We start from the raw sequence: 18,492 nt of genomic DNA, 5'->3' as shown, positions 1-18,492 counted from the left end.
GCTTTTTGTCGGTTAACACAACTCATGGTAATGCCACCAACTTATTCAACAGACTGTGCTGGTACAAAAGTTCTATAGCTTCTAAATACAGCAAAAACTTCAAAAATTGCAATGTTATTTGTTCCCAGTATTGTTCAGCTCTATTCAAAACACACTATTTGTTTAGAAAAAAATATATGGTTACTATATAGCTTATTAGGTAAGATTATGTGGCTAAGCGAAGGGTCTAACCTTCATGTCAGCAGTGATCCTTTTGACATACAGGCTAGGCTAGTCCAAGAGGCTAAATGGCACATATCCACGGCTAACCTCACATTGGACGAGCCCATCAACCTGATTTTTTTTTCCAGATATCTTTGTAAGTGCAGTTGTGCTGTGGTGGTATTTGTTTTGCAATACTGACAGATGACTGCATTTTCATTCAGTTTTAAAGAGCTTTTAAAGCGGTATTTCTGCTCTTTATCTGGACCCCCATCCGCTATGCACTGTCGTACTTACACTAAGTTTTCAAGTAATAGAGAAGGATAAAATTTTAATCGATGTTTTTAAAAGAATCGAATAATTGAGTTTAATCGAATAATTATGACAGCTCTGGCACACACACACACAGACACAAAATCATTCACCAATGGAAATTTAAAGACCCTAGTTCACATTGTCTTTGTACTGTGGGAGGAAACCAATATGACATGTGGAGGACAACCAAACTGCACACATCGAGAGCTATGGGTGGGATTTAACACCTAACCCTGGAGATGGGAGCCACCCTTCACAGACATCACAACAGAATATAAGGGTCAGGGTGGTACACAGTGCATTATGATACGATACATACAACAGTATATTGTCGCTGTCCAATTAAAAGTGTGCATGACCATATTTTGATGACTGACCAATGAAACAATGTTTTACAGTGTGATCTATTTCACAAGTACTTGCGTTTGTACTGGTTAATATTTGCATTATTGATGGTAATTTGTATGGATTATTTTATATTGCTAATTTTAACAACTAAATTTTGATAGATAGCTAGCTCACTAACATCTTTGCAAGTTGTGAATGTAAAGCAAGATTAGTTGACACTAATATATTTGTTCATATAAAACGTTACTTGTTCAGTGCAGTGCAGTTCAGAGCTCCGATTGCTGGGGATTGAGACTGCAGTGCTTACCAATAGTACAAAAATCTGTTTGAGTGCTAAGACTGCAGCACCACAGTAACAGCTGGGGCCCTAGGAAGAAGGGCAAGTGATAGTCTGCAGCTATGGGACTCCAGTGAAGTCGAGGGCTCCCCTCAGCTGCTGCGATAGGCCCGTATGTGCAGAATGCTGCCACTGACAGGAAAACCTCACACTTGGTGAATGTGCTACGATCTCGATTGGCAGTGAAAAAGGGGCGGGCACACGAGAGTGCTATGTCATCCGAGGCAGGGGGAAAAGGAGGGAAAAGGGGTGGCCACACAATACTGCTGTACCATCTGAGGCTGGGGGTAGGGGAGGGAAGAAGGGGGCGGGCACACGAGAGTGCTATGTCATCCGAGGCAGGGGGAAAAGGAGGGAAAAGGGGTGGCCACACAATACTGCTGTACCATCTGAGGCTGGGGGTAGGGGAGGGAAGAAGGGGGCGGGCACACGAGAGTGCTATGTCATCCGAGGCAGGGGGAAAAGGAGGGAAAAGGGGTGGCCACACAATACTGCTGTACCATCTGAGGCTGGGGGTAGGGGAGGGAAGAAGGGGGCGGGCACACGAGAGTGCTATGTCATCCGAGGCAGGGGGAAAAGGAGGGAAAAGGGGTGGCCACACAATACTGCTGTACCATCTGAGGCTGGGGGTAGGGGAGGGAAGAAGGGGGCGGGCACACGAGAGTGCTATGTCATCCGAGGCAGGGGGAAAAGGAGGGAAAAGGGGTGGCCACACAATACTGCTGTACCATCTGAGGCTGGGGGTAGGGGAGGGAAGAAGGGGGCGGGCACACGAGAGTGCTATGTCATCCGAGGCAGGGGGAAAAGGAGGGAAAAGGGGTGGCCACACAATACTGCTGTACCATCTGAGGCTGGGGGCAGGGGAGGGAAGAAGGGGGCGGGCACACGAGAGTGCTATGTCATCCGAGGCAGGGGGAAAAGGAGGGAAAAGGGGTGGCCACACAATACTGCTGTACCATCTGAGGCTGGGGGTAGGGGAGGGAAGAAGGGGGCGGCCACACAAGAGTGCTGTGCCATCTGAGGCAGGAGGTAAGGGAGGGAAGAAGGGGCAGCCACGCAAAAGCGCTGTGCCATCTGTTAGAGTGTACTAGGCAATAAGGCAATTATGTACCCACAGAGTAATCAAGCCCAACACTGGATATAAAGCTGCACAGCAGCAGGGCATGACCAGATCTGGGGGCATGTTTAACCTGCTCCCCTAAAGTGGGTGATGTGGGTGCATCAGCGTGGGGCTGCCAGGCTGGGTCTCACATGAATGCAGCAATAACACACAGTCTGGCTTGTAAAGAGGGGTTTTACAAATGTATACCTTTTGTGGAGTTGGGCAACGTCTTTAACGATGAGAGATTTTGCTTCCTCTCCTCTGTCACCTGGCCTTTCTCTATCTCCTTACTAGGGCTGCACGATAACACATCATGATATGTGAAATTTCTGTGAATAACACTGCGATATATATAATAGAAAAAAGAAGATGAAATTACTCAAAAACTATAGTGAAATAGTATCTACCAAGAGAGTGTGTGTGTCAAATAAGTTGGTGGTGTTGTCGCTACTTGTGTCAGCAGACAGAGCAGTGCCGACAAATGCGACGTGAATATTGTGCAAGAGCACAATATATGGAGTTAATTTTGTGCCAAAAGTATTAATCAATATTTTGAAAACCGCAAGCAAATCATTAAGTATCAGAATGAAAATATGTTTTCCAAATATCAAAAAAGTTGAATAAAATATTTTTTTTCCTTCTTCTTTAATTTGTTTTGCTTCTGGAATGCTTTTCTTTGCTTTTGAATTTTTTTTTTTTGCTTCTGCAATTTTTTTTTGCTTTTGGAATGCTTTTTTGCTTCTGACTTTTGGCACTGTTTTAACGGGAGGGCGGGCCTTAGCAGCTGACACGTCTATTGGTCAGCTGGAATTTGGAGTGAACACGCCTTTAACCATCTGAGCACGCCCACTCCATGACGCTTCAGAACATCGCAACATGGCGGGAAGCTCCGGAGCCAGTTTACAGCATTGAATTGCATCTTTGTAGTTCTATAATAGTGTACTTTTATTAGGAATCGGTGTATGCAACACATATTTCACGTTCATAAAATGTCACCAACCCATCCAATTCAGTAACTTTCGCTATTCCACCAACGCGCTGACCAGGGAAGTTTCTAGCTAAAGCTTCTAGCTTCCAGCTGAAGTTTGCCTTGATCAGGGGAACCTGGGGGACAATGCACACCCCTTACATTTTCAGAATAACTTTCTCTCTAACAGGTATTAATTAGTGCGCTGTATCCATATTACATGCCATTGAGGCAACACACTAAAGCTTAATGCTAATGTATTAAATGTGACGAAACACGTAATCAAGCCATTCAGCTGCGGTACATTTGCTTTGTCCCATGGTGCACTGCCTTAATCACACTTTACAACTTATTTATGGATTAATATGTGTTGTCTCTATTATATCCATGGGCGTCCGAAGCATTTTGAATGTGGGGGGAGGGGGACACACTGGCATAAAATTAAAAGCGCATATTTTATGTTAAATGTGGGGGGGGGTCCAAATGAATAAAAATGGAATGTGAGGGGGACACGTCCCCTTCAGATTTAATGGTGGCGACGCCCATGATTATATCAGGTATCGACCATATATAATATGGATACAGCGTACTAATTAATAACTTAGAAAGTTAATCTGAAAATGCAAGGGGTGTGCATTGTCCCCCAGAGTCCACTGATCAAGGCACACTTCATAGGACATGGCTGTCTCATTTTGTTTCAGAGCTGTTAACCCCTTATAGTGTGTTGCCCCATTGCACTTTAAATGAATGCAATATAATAATTAATAACTATTACAGACAAAAATAATCTGAAAATCCAAGGGGTGTGCATTGTTCCCTGTAGTCCACTGATCAAAGCACACTTCACTAGATGTGCCTGTCTTATCTAGTTTTAAAGTTATTAACCCATTCATGTATTATCCCATTGCACATTATACGGATACCTTCGAACATTCAAAAATTAATTAAAAATCGTACGTAAAGCAATCTGGGAAATAAAGGGGTGTGCAACAGTCACCATGAGCCCAAAATGCTAAACCACCATGCCATGTGATTATAGCTGACAGGAACTATTATATTAGCTATTAACACGATTTTGCACAAATCACGAAATGGTTTGTAATAATCAGTGTGCATCGTTGTCTGTGTACTGGATATCAAGATTCTGACATTAAAAACGCCCTACCTTACTTCCGTTAAATGTTATTAAAGCCTGAAAACTGAATATTGAATATGAAGTTAACTTAACTGCAGTGCCCCAGGTAAACTTGACCTAGCCCCTCATCTTTTCAATAGCTAGAAACTTCCCTGGTCAGCGCGTTGGTGGAATAGCGAAAGTTACTGAACTGGATGGGTTGGTGACATTTTATGAACGCGAAATATGTGTTGCATACACCGATTCCTAATAAAAGTACACTATTATAGAACTACAAAGATGCAATTCCATGCTGTAAACTGGCTCCGGAGCTTCCCGCCATGATGCGATGTTCTGAAGCGTCATGGAGTGGGCGTGCTCAGATGGTTAAAGGCGTGTTCACTCCAAATTCCAGCTGACCAATAGACGTGTCAGCTGCTAAGGCCCGCCCACCCGTTAAAACAGTGCCAAAAGTCAGAAGCAAAAAAGCATTCCAAAAGCAAAAAAAAATTGCAGAAGCTAAAAAAAAAAATTCAAAAGCATTCCAGAAGCAAAACAAATTAGAGAAGAAGAAGGAAAAAAAATGATTTTAATCAACTTTTTTGATATTTGGAAAACATATTTTCATTCTGACACTTAATGATTTGCTTGCGGTTTTCAAAATTTTGATTAATACTTTTGGCACAAAATAAACTCCAAAACAATATATCATGCAGCCCTGAAATGATAAACTGTACTACTCCTAATATTATATCACACCACCGTAATGCCACAGTATGCAATGAAAGGCTTAAACTGAATGACAGTTAAGCAGGAGTAAATGGAAGTGCATGCGAAAGTGAAGGGGAAGTAGCGTGTGGCTGGGCGCACCTTGAAGGAGGCGGACAGGAAGGTGTACAGCTGGCTGAAGGTGGGCTTGTACAGCAGGTACTTGTGGGGGTTCTCCCGCTTGGCTGGTTTCTCGCTCGGCTCCTGCTGGGAAAGATAACAGACAAATAAACAGCGACATGTATCAAGCAAACATGGGAGTTACACAAACAGCATTAGATGAAATTTAAAGGGGCAATTCACGCCAAAACTGAAAAAAGTGTGTTTTAGAGGGACTGTAGTGGTATCTATTCAATTATGTTGTTCTGCTGGGAGCTGCCAAGTTTTGAAGATAACCGTCATAGAAATGTCAAGCTTCTCTCAAATATAATGGGAATGAATAGCATTCTTTTTGTACCAAAAAAAAAAATAAAAAATATATATATATATATATATATATATATATATATATGTGAATAATTCAACAGCAATGTCTCTTACCAGAAATCATGACCCGGTTATTGAAGATAATCCACAGACTTAAAAATAAACTGCTCCCCACAAACTCCACACACACATCATATTACTCATATAAGCACGAGCACCCCGTTGCCATCTTCACCATATCACTCATACAAGCACGAGCACCCCAGTGCCATCTTCACCATATCACTCATACAAGCACGAGCACCCCAGTGCCATCTTCATCATATCACTCATACAAGCACGAGCACCCCGGTGCCATCTTCATCATATCACTCATACAAGCACGAGCACCCCGGTGTCATCTTCATCATATCACTCATACAAGCACGAGCACCCCGGTGCCATCTTCATCATATCACTCATACAAGCACGAGCACCACGGTGCCATCTTCATCATATCACTCATACAAGCACGAGCACCACGGTGCCATCCTCATCATATCACTCATACAAGCACGAGCACCCCGGTGCCATCTTCATCATATCACTCATACAAGCACGAGCACCCCGGTGCCATCTTCATCATATCACTCATACAAGCACGAGCACCCCGGTGCCATCTTCATCATATCACTCATACAAGCACGAGCACCCCGGTGCCATCCTCATCATAGGTCGAGAGAGCTGGGTGACCGTAGGTCGTAGACGCAGGAAAAGGCGTACACACGTTACAGAGGCGGCATCACCTGAGGTGTCTGTGTCTAACAGGTTTCAGGTGCTTCCAGCTTTAGAGCCGGAAGGGACTGGGGAAGCAGGTGGGCCCTTGGGCACTGAGGAGCCCCCTCCCCCCAGAAAGAGGGAGGTTGTGGTAGTGGGGGATTCAATTATTAGGGGAGTAGACAGTTATGTGTGCACGCGTGATAGAGGGTCCCGTACGGTGTCTTGCCTGCCTGGTGCCCAGGTAGGAGACCTTCCAGATCGTGTGGACAAGCTTTTGGCCCCAGCTGGGGTGGATCCAGTTGTCGTGGTGCATGTTGGCACCAACGACATAGGCAAGGGTAGAAGGGCTGTTCTGCAGGATAAATTTATAGAAGTCGCCAATAAGCTTAGAAGCAGAACGTCCATGGTGGTATTTTCCGAAATACTCCCCGTGCCACGCGCAAGTGAGGCTAAGTTAGCTGAGATAAGGAGATTAAATGCGTGGCTAAAAGGATGGTGTAGGAAAGAGGGGTTTAGGTTTATGGGGCACTGGAGGACCTTCTGGAACAGGTGGGACCTGTTCAAGCCGGATGGGTTGCATCTGAACCGGAGGGGAACCAGTGTACTGGGAAGGCGTATTTGTAGAGTAGTTGAGGAATGTTTAAACTAGGGACTGGGGGGGCAGGGAGGTTAGTTAAGTATGTAACTGGGGGGAAACGGAAAGCCCAAAAAAAATCATATTATAAGTAGGCACTGTAATAAGCCTACCCTTTGTTGTCTGTATTTAAACGCCAGGAGTATTAGGAATAAAATTCATGATTTAGAGGCTCTTATCTCATCGGACTCTTATGATATTATAGCAATAACTGAAACGTGGTTGAGTGATAAGGATGGACAAGAATATAATATGGATGGTTACACATTGTTCCGTAAAGACCGTATAGGTAAGAAGGGAGGTGGTGTTGCAGTATATGTAAAGGAAATCTTGCAGGCAAGGGAGCTTACTGATATAAGTAAAAGTACGGAAGCTATATGGGTAAAATTAGATGCTACAAACTCAAATAGCCTAATTGTCGGTGTTTGTTACAGAGCACCCAATGTAGCTGCTGAGGAAAGCAGATTGTTATACAGTGATATTAGGATTATGAGCAATAAAAATGATGTGGTAGTTATGGGTGATTTTAATCTACCGGGGATACAGTGGGACATTGTTGCTGGCTCTTCTGAAAATGAACTTGAGATGGTGGAATTAGTACAGGATTGTTTTTTTACTCAGTTTGTTAACACCCCTACCAGGGGAGATGCCATTCTTGATCTTGTTTTGTCTAATAACCAGGACAGGATTGGTAAATTAGATGTTTTAGAACCACTTGACAGTAGCGATCATAACATGGTTAAATTTGAGGTTAAGTTTAGTGCCCGAAGAGCAAAGTCCAAATCAAAAATATATAATGTTAGGAAGGCTAACTTCAATTGTATGAGATTAAAACTAGAAACCGTGAACTGGATGGAGTTAAATAACAAAACTGTTGAAGAGGCATGGGAATTTTTTAAAAGCACATTATTGCAAGTACAAGAGGACTTCATACCTGTTTCTAGCAAGAATAAATCTAGGAAATTGCAACCTAGGTGGTTTAATAGGGACATAAAGTATAAAGTAAGGAGGAAAAGGGCTTTGTTCCAGAGATGGAAAATAACTGATGATGACATAATAAAGCAAGAGTATCTAAATCTACAGGCTGAATTAAAAAATGACATTAGACGAGCTAAAAGGAATGTCGAAAGGAAGATCGCATTGGAGGCTAAGGATGACGTTAAAAGTTTCTTCCAGTATTTTAACTCTAAAAGAGCTCTAAAAGCTGAAATTACTAATCTGCAGGATAGTAAGGGTCTTATAATTGAAAACGACATTGACATAGTAAATGAGTTCAATGATAGTTTTGCACGGGTATTCACTGTCGAGGACACTAGTAACTTACCAGTTCTTATTACTAATTCAACATCGTCTATAACTAATATATATATAACTGAAGCTGATGTTTTGCAAAGCCTAGCTAAGCTCAAAATAAATAAATCACAGGGCCCTGATGGCATCTTACCTATAGTGTTAAAAGAGATGAGGGATATTATTTGCCGACCCTTAACATTACTGTTTCAAAAATCCTTATCTGAAGGTGTGGTACCTTCTGATTGGAAGCATGCCAACATAACGCCCATTTTCAAAAAAGGGGATAGAAGTAATTTGTCAAACTATAGGCCAATCAGTCTAACTTGTATAACTGGTAAAGTTATGGAGGCTATAATCAAAGAGAAAATGGTAGATTACCTGGACTCAAATAACATTTTGAGGGATAGCCAGCATGGATTTAGGAGAGGTAGATCCTGTTTAACAAATCTGTTGGAGTTTTTTGAGGAAGCTACTCAGGAAGTTGATGATAAGAAGGCCTATGATGTCATCTATTTAGATTTCCAAAAGGCTTTTGATGTTGTTCCCCACAAGAGGCTCTCACTTAAACTCAAAGCGACAGGTATTTTAGGAACTGTAGCGACTTGGATTGATAACTGGTTAACGGATAGGAAGCAGCGAGTAGTTATAAGAGGCTCGATGTCACAGTGGGCCTGCGTTCATAGTGGGGTACCGCAGGGTTCAATTTTAGGACCACTTTTGTTCCTAATTTACATAAATGATATAGACACCAATATATACAGTAAACTGGTGAAATTTGCAGATGACACCAAGGTGGGTGGTGTAGCAGATACTGAACTAGCGGCTCAGCAGCTACAGCGGGATCTTAATTTAATTAGTGACTGGGCTGACACCTGGCAGATGAAATTTAACATAGACAAATGTAAGGTACTCCATGTAGGGAGCAGAAATATAAAGTACAGGTATTTTATGGGACCTACTGAAATAAAGGTAGCTGATTATGAGAAAGACCTTGGTGTGTATGTTGATGCTTCCATGTCTCATTCTCGCCAGTGTGGGGAAGCAATAAAAAAGGCCAATAGGATGTTGGGGTACATCTCCAGGTGTGTGGAGTTTAAGTCAAGGGAGGTAATGCTAAGATTATACAATTCCTTGGTGAGACCTCACCTAGAATATTGTGTACAGGTTTGGTCACCATATCTTAAAAAGGACATAGCGGCCTTAGAAAAGGTGCAGCGTAGGGCCACAAGAATGATTCCTGGTCTTAGAGGAATGTCATACGAGGAAAGGTTATTTGAGCTAAATCTGTTCAGCCTCAAGCAAAGGAGACTGAGGGGGGACATGATCCAGGTCTATAAGATTCTAACAGGTTTGGATGCTGTTCAACCGAATAGTTACTTCAGCATTAGTTCAAATACAAGAACTCGTGGCCATAGGTGGAAATTAGCGGGAGAACATTTCAAACTGGATTTAAGGAAGCACTTCTTTACACAGCGTGTAGTCAGAGTATGGAATAGTCTTCCTGATAACGTAGTGCAAGCTGAATCCTTGGGTTCCTTTAAATCAGAGCTAGATAAGATTTTAACAACTCTGAGCTATTAGTTAAGTTCTCCCCAAGCGAGCTCGATGGGCCGAATGGCCTCCTCTCGTTTGTATAGTTCTTATGTTCTTATGTTCTTATATCACTCATACAAGCACGAGCAGCCCGGTGCCATCTTCATCATATCACTCATACAAGCACGAGCACCCCGGTGCCATCTTCATCATATCACTCATACAAGCACGAGCACCCAGGTGCCATCCTCATCATATCACTCATACAAGCACGAGCACCCCGGTGCCATCTTCATCATATCACTCATACAAGCACGAGCATCCCGGTGCCATCTTCATCATATCACTCATACAAGCACGAGGACCCCGGTGCCATCTTCATCATATCACTCATACAAGCACGAGCACCCCGGTGCCCTCTTCTGCACAGTCATACGATTGGTATGTGGAATTTAGTAGAAGTAAATAGCTCCTACATTGAACTGCTAAATGTAGTGGATTTACAGTTAGTGAAACTAAATTTAAAGGAAGCTAACTGGTTCGCTAACGGTTTTCAGTTTCAAGTTAGCAGAAACGCTAATCCGCCAACGAAAAAGTTAGCTTCGCTAATTAGTGGTTATGGATGAATTAGGGTTTATCCCACAAAGATATGAATACAAACACGTGTGTCCGTGCTCATGCCATATCCCTCACCAGCGTCCCTGGCTTAGTCATCTGTGCAGCCAGGTTGACAGGCTCCCTTTCCAATGCCTGCAGCATACGGAACATGTCAATGGTCAGCTCACTGAACTTTACCTGTTAGAGAGAGAGAGAGAGAGAAAGGGGGGGGGTGGTCATTACAAAGCCATAAATCATTAGGAGGGAGACGAGGCAAAAGCAGTCAGAGTGTGATCTGCGGTGAGAGATACCTGGTTGTTGCAGTTACCGATGATGAGCGCATCAGCCAGGGTGAGCTGGCCCACCACCATGCCTTGCTCTAGCTGGGGCACAATGCCTTCCTGCAGCCGGTTGGACATGATCACCACCGCGTTGTCATCATTCAGCACCATCACAGGGTCTGCCTGGGTGTACGTGAGAATACATTTAGGCTTAGGCTTTCACCATGTGCTTCAGACAGCACTGAGGGCTAGGCAGGGCGTGTCTCTCACCTCCACAAAGGCTGCCACCTCTTGCAGCACCAGGTTCCACTCCAGCTGATCCTCCGTATTGAAGCGCTGGGTGTAGTCCTCGATCTCCTCTGACAGCTCCTGCACACAAAGGGAAAAATAAAACACATTAATGAATGAAAATTATATAGATGGATAAACGCAGGTTGCAGTTAGAGGCCTTGACCCAAATGCACTCACAGCTCCATATCATGACTGCTTTTCAGACACTACAGATATGTTTAGAGTAAAGGTGTGGTCACACTAGCATGAAAAAATATTCACCACTCATTCAGTTTCATTCTAGCCGCTTGATGCGACAAACAGAAAATCCACTTCTGATATTGCAGCAAACTCAAAGGGTGTTTTCTCACAGAGTTCATTTAAATGCATTTTGACTGGCAAATCTGAGTTGCTAAACCAATCTGGTGTGGCATGGGTGGGGCTGACCCCTCAGTTTCACAGAAGTGCAATAGAGGAGGATATTCATTTTATGTGCATTTGCATCATTATGGCAAATCAGTTCTTTAATAATTTAAAAAACTGCAGGAGAACACATTTGTGCTATTACAACAAGAAATAACAGGTACATTTAACTCTTTACACCACTAATGTCTACTTGCGTACCAGTTATATCAATCCCTGTTTATAACACATTGCTAACTAGCATGCTTCTCAAGTATCGCGCCATATTTTCAAAAGCAACACTATTCATTTGCTAAATGAAAACCATGGTATACCCAAACTGCTGATATATACCATATTATCCAGTCCTGTCCATTTTTGCTCAGCTCTGACACTGGGTATTTTTTCATGCTAGTGTGACCACACCACATCCAAGACCCTGAGGATCACAGTTCAGTACTCCAACACATACTGTCCCCTGAACCCACAACCAGAAGGAATCCACAACTGCTGCCTGTCCTGACCTTCACCAGCACTTTGACCAGGTCCATCTTGTTAAGCAGCAAGCAAACAACGATGTAGCGAGCATAGTACCTCAACTTCTTCACCACCAGCTCAGGCCTAGGAGAGGAGCATGAGTGAATGAACATAAGCAAGTGAAGGGTGAAGTGGTGCACAGCCAGAGATGACAACCTTCCTCAACAAGAAACTCCTGCACATCAGCAGTATCTGAGTGGGGTTCAGTGCAACATGGAAAAGGCAGAGCAGGAGATATTCACACATTCAAAACACCTATTTTAAGGAGACCACAACCTACAAACCTCTTTTCCTACATTTGAGAAACAACTATGCTACAGTATGAGATGTGCTACAGAATTTAGACTCCTTGGTTTGCAGATAATGGACTTCCAGGCTAAGCATGTAATCATTTTGCCTGTTTCTCTCCATGTGCTCCTCTTGGCTTCCTCTAGGTAGCCCAATATCCTCCCACAACCCAGACCTCAATCCAAGTACAGTTGTGACTTCAAATTATTACTGCTGCATGAATGCCCTGTAATGGACTGGCATGTAACCTACTCTTCACTACGTCCCTTGCCGAATACGACATGCTTCCCTGGATATGCATCAAATAATTGTGTCTTGGACCTAATGAATCATTGGAGAAAATGTTCAAATGCCAGAATCACTGTAAGCTCTGTTCATTTCAGCTTCAGAAATGTAAGAGATCAGAAGCCTCACCTGTCTTCCTTATTGACCTGGTAATAGTAGGACCGCTGGCGGATGGCGGAGTAAAAAGAGAACGCCTCATTCAGGTAACTCGTCTCAGAGGTACGGAGGCTGCAACAGTGAACCAGCAAGACCAAAGTGATTCAGTGAAATGAGTGATCACGTAACAGAAATGTTAAGCACACCCACTGATCCCCTTAAAGACAGATTTTCAGTACAAGAGGTGCTGAATTGTTCTGTCAGGGGTTTCTGGTAAGTCTTGCCTAGGAGTGCATGAATTAAACTTAGCAGTTTGACAGCATACCCCAAATCATCACACTTTAGGTTTCAAAGCTTCCATTCATACTGTTTTTCAGTGCACAAGAAATAACATCACTGAATGCATTTCTAGAGGGCTCCCTTCCAAACACTTGTGAAGCCTAACGCTATCCGGCACTGACACACAAACAAACGCCAAGGGCTATGTCAGGAGCGGGCCTTACTAATAGTGGTAGTACAGTTGTCCAATCTTGGAAGCCACCTCCCCAATCTGCCACCTCTTCAGACCATACCTGTTATCCAGCACCTGCCTGTTCACACAAAACAACATTATATTGATGCTGGGGGAGATGGTATGGGTGTTTTCCAGCAGGGTAGATAGTTATACCTTCCCCAAAGGATTTCTTTTAGCCCAAATTATAGTCTGAATTTTTAGAATAAAGGGACTATACCCAGTCACTGTGCTGCTCTCACTTCCATCTTTATCTGTATCTAAAATTCTCTCCTACTCTGGTGCACCTTTATACGCAGCCCAAAGGTAAATTGCTGAATTGAATTGCAGATGGCAAGTGACATTAAGGGTGTGTGATGGACTGGCGTATCTTCTGTGGACCTGGAACAGGATAAGCCCACCCAGAGACTAATGGGTCATGGAAAATGCAATAAATAAAATGTGAGGTCTAATATGTGGGTCCTGATGCTTCTGGCTTATTCACTATCAGACTGAAGCAGTAATTATTAGATCATTTTCAGTCGTGTGTGAACACCATGTAGGGTTTGGGGGAGAGGTCAAGGAGGTAGGTCATAGAAAGCGGGAATTTATGAGGGTGAGCAATGGAGGCATTGATTTACCTGTGTTGCTGCTGAAATTTCCACAGCTTGGTGTAGACATCAAATGTGCGGCCAAAATAGGATTGCCACTGCTTATGGCCATACTGAGGCAGGTCTCTACAGGAAGGAGGGGCATGGACAGAGTCAGAATGGCAGTCATTTAAGGAACAGGCCGCTTCTTTCGCTGCCATATGACTGGCCAATGCAACAAATAGGCCTGGCAGCAGCAGTGCATCCTGGACCCTGCTGCATCCTGCCATCTTGGGCCAGGAGGAACAAACTAGAGCTGAAAGAGGCAGAAGGACAAGCATGAAAGAATAAGAGTAAAGGATAAATGCAGTGATGACAGGCTCACTGTGAAAGCAATATACTCCACCAACAAGAGGCTCAGTGCTCAGAACTGGTTAGCTGGCAGGAAGGAGTCACTTTGGAAGGGGCAACTGCTCTCTGTTCTCTTTTGAACAGGGTCCTACCCTTGAAGAGATCCAGGCAAGCTAGCTGCAATCTGAAAGTGGGTGCAAAACTGCACTTTCCTGGGCCAGCTGTGATAAAGCAAAAGCCGACATATAACCAGATCTGAGTAAGCCTTCTGACATCAGCACTGAGCTGCACCAGCTGACCGACTTGCCATGTTTATCTTTATTTAAATATTACATAAACAGCCCAACAGGAGGGCTGCAAAGCATGCAGCTACTGAGATGCTTTCTTATGACCCACTTGTGAATAAACAGACAGAGATGTGTGTCGTTATGACGTGTTGGTCGAACGCTCTGGCTATTTGCCGCAAGTCAGAGGCCGATGACAGGATGCGATCTGACTGCCAAAATGCTAGCGGAAGATGGCTGCAGTCCCTCCCGTCTGTTTCTATTATGAAATCTGTTTATTTTTATCACCCCTCCACTAACTGTGCTTCAGGCATTGCCATAGTAACGTATCCGGAGAACCAAAACTACCAAGAATGACACTAGTCACAGGACCGGCATGCATATCAGTGGATCTCATTTCTGTGAAGAAATGTGTCTCCACCAGGGCCTTCCCAGTATGTACAGTATCACACAAGCTACCAAGCTGCCTGCGACTGCAGTCAGTGGACTGGTTTGGCTGCAAGCATTTCTTTGCTGCAAATGAGTCTTGCAGGTGGGTCCGGGCATAGCTTAGGGTCATGATGTGGTGTGGGCAGGAACGTTGTTGACATTTATGCACATGTGCAAACATCTTGCAATAAAGAAGCCAACCTTTGTTAAACATCACATTCAGTGGATGACAAGGACCTTAAAAAGGCTGGCACAGCTTCCTGGGGCACCATAAATCTGATTTACTAACTGAAACAACTTGTTGAGCTCATGGCCATATCTGCGGCAGCCCCTAATAAATTTTCTGCTCTGCCAGTGAAGGTACCCTGTGGGCATTAATCCTTCCACCGGCAATGGGAAATAAATGGTCCGAGGAATGACATGAGATCCATCCTGATGAGAACTCCCATGTGTACCCCATGACCTTGCTTTGCACAGCTGCCAAGGGCACTTGGGGAAGAGAAGAGTCTAACCACAGGGTCCACAGGGGGTGTGGATGTGCCTAAGTAATACATACATACATCCACACACAGACACACACACATCCCACTCCACCCTGTTTCCCTACAAATGCAAGGATGAAGTGGAGTTTAGAGTGCGTGTGGCGCAAACTGCGGGCATCACAAGTCTATCAATTCAATGATGCCTCAGTGGACAGAAATGATTATGTATGAAAAAGATCATTCCTAATAAGGAAGAGAAAAATACACCCAACAGAGGCACACGAGGCGGAGAGCGCACTGACGTCAGAGGCGAGGTGTGGGATGTTGAGAATGACGAATCGCCTTTTGCTCAGAACTGCTTAAGTTCAATCTGGAGGCTTGGTGATAACCTGCCCCCCCCCAAAAGAAGCTTAAAAGCATCATCTACATTTGAATAAGTCTCACTCTAAGCTTTGTCAGCAACCATATGTTGGCTCTGTAGAGTGGAAGTAGCCAAGCTGATGAGAAAAAAGGAGCTGAAAGAGAAGTTGAGACTACCTCAAAGTACTGTTCATCAGCCATCTCCATACAGACATTTATTGTATATGTATTTAATCATCTCAATTTGAATCATTTTAAATAGGAGTTCCCACCCTCGGTGTGCAGACCCGTACCGATGCATGGCCAGTATTCCAGAGGGTCACAGAAAGCTGGGGGCTTGAAGAGGTGAATATCCAAAAATTAACTATATATTTGCATATTTAATGATCCCTCTCATTCATGTGGTCTGTTCGCACCTGAAAAAGGAAATGGTTAAACTTATTAAATTGCACCACCAGTATTCCCGTCAGCTAAAATCAAAATGTTGGGAAGCGCAAATTTAAGATGCGCAGAGGTCCAAAGATGCCTGCCATCACATATTCCCACCATGAGACAGCCCTGCTGTGGCTGAGCCGTGGTCCTGTCATGAGCAATACACAGAAGATATGTGTGTACTCTTTGTTTTTATCCCCTGTGAGACCAGCCATTGAAGACTATGCCTATACAAAGAAGAGGAAGTGATAGAGAAAGAGAGACAGGGAGATTGTCAAAAAAGACCATGAAAAAAACCACCTGAAGGGACCAAATAAGTGATTCAGTGAAGCAGAAGCCATTGGTCACAGAGGAACATTGAAAAACCAACAGCCACGATTCTCAACCTCCCATTGATTAGAAGAACAAACACAAACATCCACCCATCCATTTTCCATATCTGCTAGTCCAATACTGGGTCCCAAGCCTATACTAGAAGCTATGGGCGCAAGGCAGGAAAGAACCCAGTACGGGGTCCCAACCCATTGTAGGGCACACACACCATTCACTTTTTTTGGTGCGGAAAACTCTGAGAACTCAGAGGAACTCCACAATGACATGGGGAGAACATGAAACTCCACACACACAGAGTCAGGGCAGAGTGTCGAACTCTGGGCTCCAGAGGTGTGAAAAAACTGTGCTGCCCCCAAACACAAACATCTCAGGTGGTTATGTGGTTGGGGGGTACAGTGCAACTTGGAGGCAAGCCCAGACCAAACACCACAATCAAAATCTGTTATAGTCTAAAAACACTTTGCCAGATACAACTGTTACTTCAAAGCTGCACACCTCACAAGGCAGGTAAAGTCAAAAAATGACTGGAGAGTTAAGCTATTTTAGCCATGTTCATAAAATTATGAGCAATAGTGAAATAGAGTGCAAGAAAGGTTGAGCTGAAAAGTTCATTTTTGTATGATGTATTTACCCAAATTAGATATCAGGTTGCAGTCCATTCTATTTTTTTCATGTTCTGAATTTGATTAAGGGGAATTCTAAGGGAATTTTATGGAAAAATTGAGCTTTGAAGTAAAAAAAAACACTTGAATTATATTGTGATAGTTATTGATAATAGACTGATATTAAAAAAATCACTGTGATAAAATATTTTGTCATATCGTTCAGCCCTAGCCTGAACAGGGGACAGGGGCCTGAACAAGGGATGGGTCATGGCCAAAACAATGAGGGAAACCAATGAACAAGGTGAGTAGGAGGCTGACCTTAAGCCATTGAAGAGCTGCTTAGACTTGTCCAGCAAGTAGCAGAAATCTGTGACAGTTTTCCTCTCGCCGGGTGGGATGTCATCCTCTGTCCCCACTCCAGTCATGGCTGCCGCTCACTGCTTGCTCCTGTAATTGAGGAGCACAATGTTGGACATAAAAAATGTGCAGAGCCTTCATATCCAGACAGTAGAGGTAGACACACACTGCAGCAGGGAAGAAACCTGAAGCGTACATTACAGTAAGATGTGTGAAATGAGAGGAAGAGGATATATGGCACAAGAAAGCTGGATTAGTAGGAATGTATGAATTGTGAATCATTTCTAGCGTGAAGTAGAGTGAGAGCTGATATGGACATGTATGCTAATGTCCCGTTTAAAAAAAACTCCCTTAAGCCTATCTATATTCTTACCCTCCCAACAAGACAATGCAGTGTGGCATCATACACCTTAATTTTTACATTTTATTATTGTGTGCACAATACATAAATCACAGAATGTAATGATGCACTCTCATCTGCTTTGTAAATGAATGTGTGTGCACACTTTGGGAATGTGTGTGTGTGTGTGTCGCAATCTGTCTCCGCATACAGCACACAGCAGAGAGAGGAAAGTAACACATGGCAAATCCCTCCGGTGTGCCAACCCGAGCAGCCTCCGCAATCGGCTAGGTGACAAGCACCTCAGTAACCATGGAAGAGAAAAGCAGGAGTTTCTGGATTTGTGACAGAAAACCAGAGTCACTAGAGATGAATTTCATCTGCTAAAAACAAGAAAGGCAGCTGAAAAATGGATGGTGTGGCACAGTAAAACTTGAGCCCAGGGCTGACTCATTCTGGAAATGCTGGTCCTAAACAATGCAGCATGACAAATCTTCTTTTTTTGTCTTTGCCCATGTAGAACCTCAGACTAGTATAGGACATATGACTGATCTCAAATCTAAGGCAAGTTGGAATCCAAGCTAGGGGAATCGACAGGGAATAAAGAGGACAAAAATGTCTGGCTGTGTTACTAATGATGTTAGTGGAGGGGTCCTTGTCAGAGCCATTACTCTTAATAATCTCAACAAATCTGTTAATTGACAGTAATCCAACTCTGCTAGCTCAGCAAATCTGCTAGCTAAGGATTTAGAAAAAAACTCGGACCATGGAGCAGGTGGACATTAAGCATGAAATTTAAAATATAGAGGAGCAACAGCTTTTACTAAAGAATATGTCTTCATTTAGATAACTCAGTCTGTAATGGAAAAGAAGAACAATATACAAT

General features: G+C 43.5%; 1 protein-coding gene across 5 annotated transcripts in view; it reads right to left on the bottom strand.

Moving 5' to 3' along the window:
• The window catches only part of LOC111859008 (protein SCAI-like), a 41,779-nt gene that overhangs the window by 9,714 nt on the left and 13,573 nt on the right, over nucleotides 1-18,492 (bottom strand). For 3 of the 5 annotated variants that reach the window (XR_002841721.1, XM_023841289.1, XM_023841288.1), the window contains 9 exons: nucleotides 17,228-17,356; nucleotides 13,685-13,780; nucleotides 13,057-13,143; nucleotides 12,587-12,685; nucleotides 11,872-11,968; nucleotides 10,946-11,044; nucleotides 10,706-10,858; nucleotides 10,491-10,592; nucleotides 5,255-5,359 (listed from right to left, as the gene is read on the bottom strand). Coding sequence is in view for 4 of the 5 variants with exons in the window: in XM_023841289.1 (XP_023697057.1) it covers nucleotides 5,255-5,359; nucleotides 10,491-10,592; nucleotides 10,706-10,858; nucleotides 10,946-11,044; nucleotides 11,872-11,968; nucleotides 12,587-12,685; nucleotides 13,057-13,143; nucleotides 13,685-13,780; nucleotides 17,228-17,334 (945 nt within the window). In the remaining variant the exon portion in view is untranslated. The remainder of the gene's footprint in view (nucleotides 1-5,254; nucleotides 5,360-10,490; nucleotides 10,593-10,705; nucleotides 10,859-10,945; nucleotides 11,045-11,871; nucleotides 11,969-12,586; nucleotides 12,686-13,056; nucleotides 13,144-13,684; nucleotides 13,781-17,227; nucleotides 17,357-18,492) is intronic. The other 2 variants (XM_023841290.1, XM_023841292.1) reach the window with 1 other exon arrangement.

The sequence above is a fragment of the Paramormyrops kingsleyae genome, chromosome 7, assembly GCF_048594095.1.
Source record: "Paramormyrops kingsleyae isolate MSU_618 chromosome 7, PKINGS_0.4, whole genome shotgun sequence".
NCBI classification, from domain to species: domain Eukaryota; kingdom Metazoa; phylum Chordata; class Actinopteri; order Osteoglossiformes; family Mormyridae; genus Paramormyrops; species Paramormyrops kingsleyae.
This window is presented reverse-complemented; position numbering and strand designations above follow the sequence as displayed.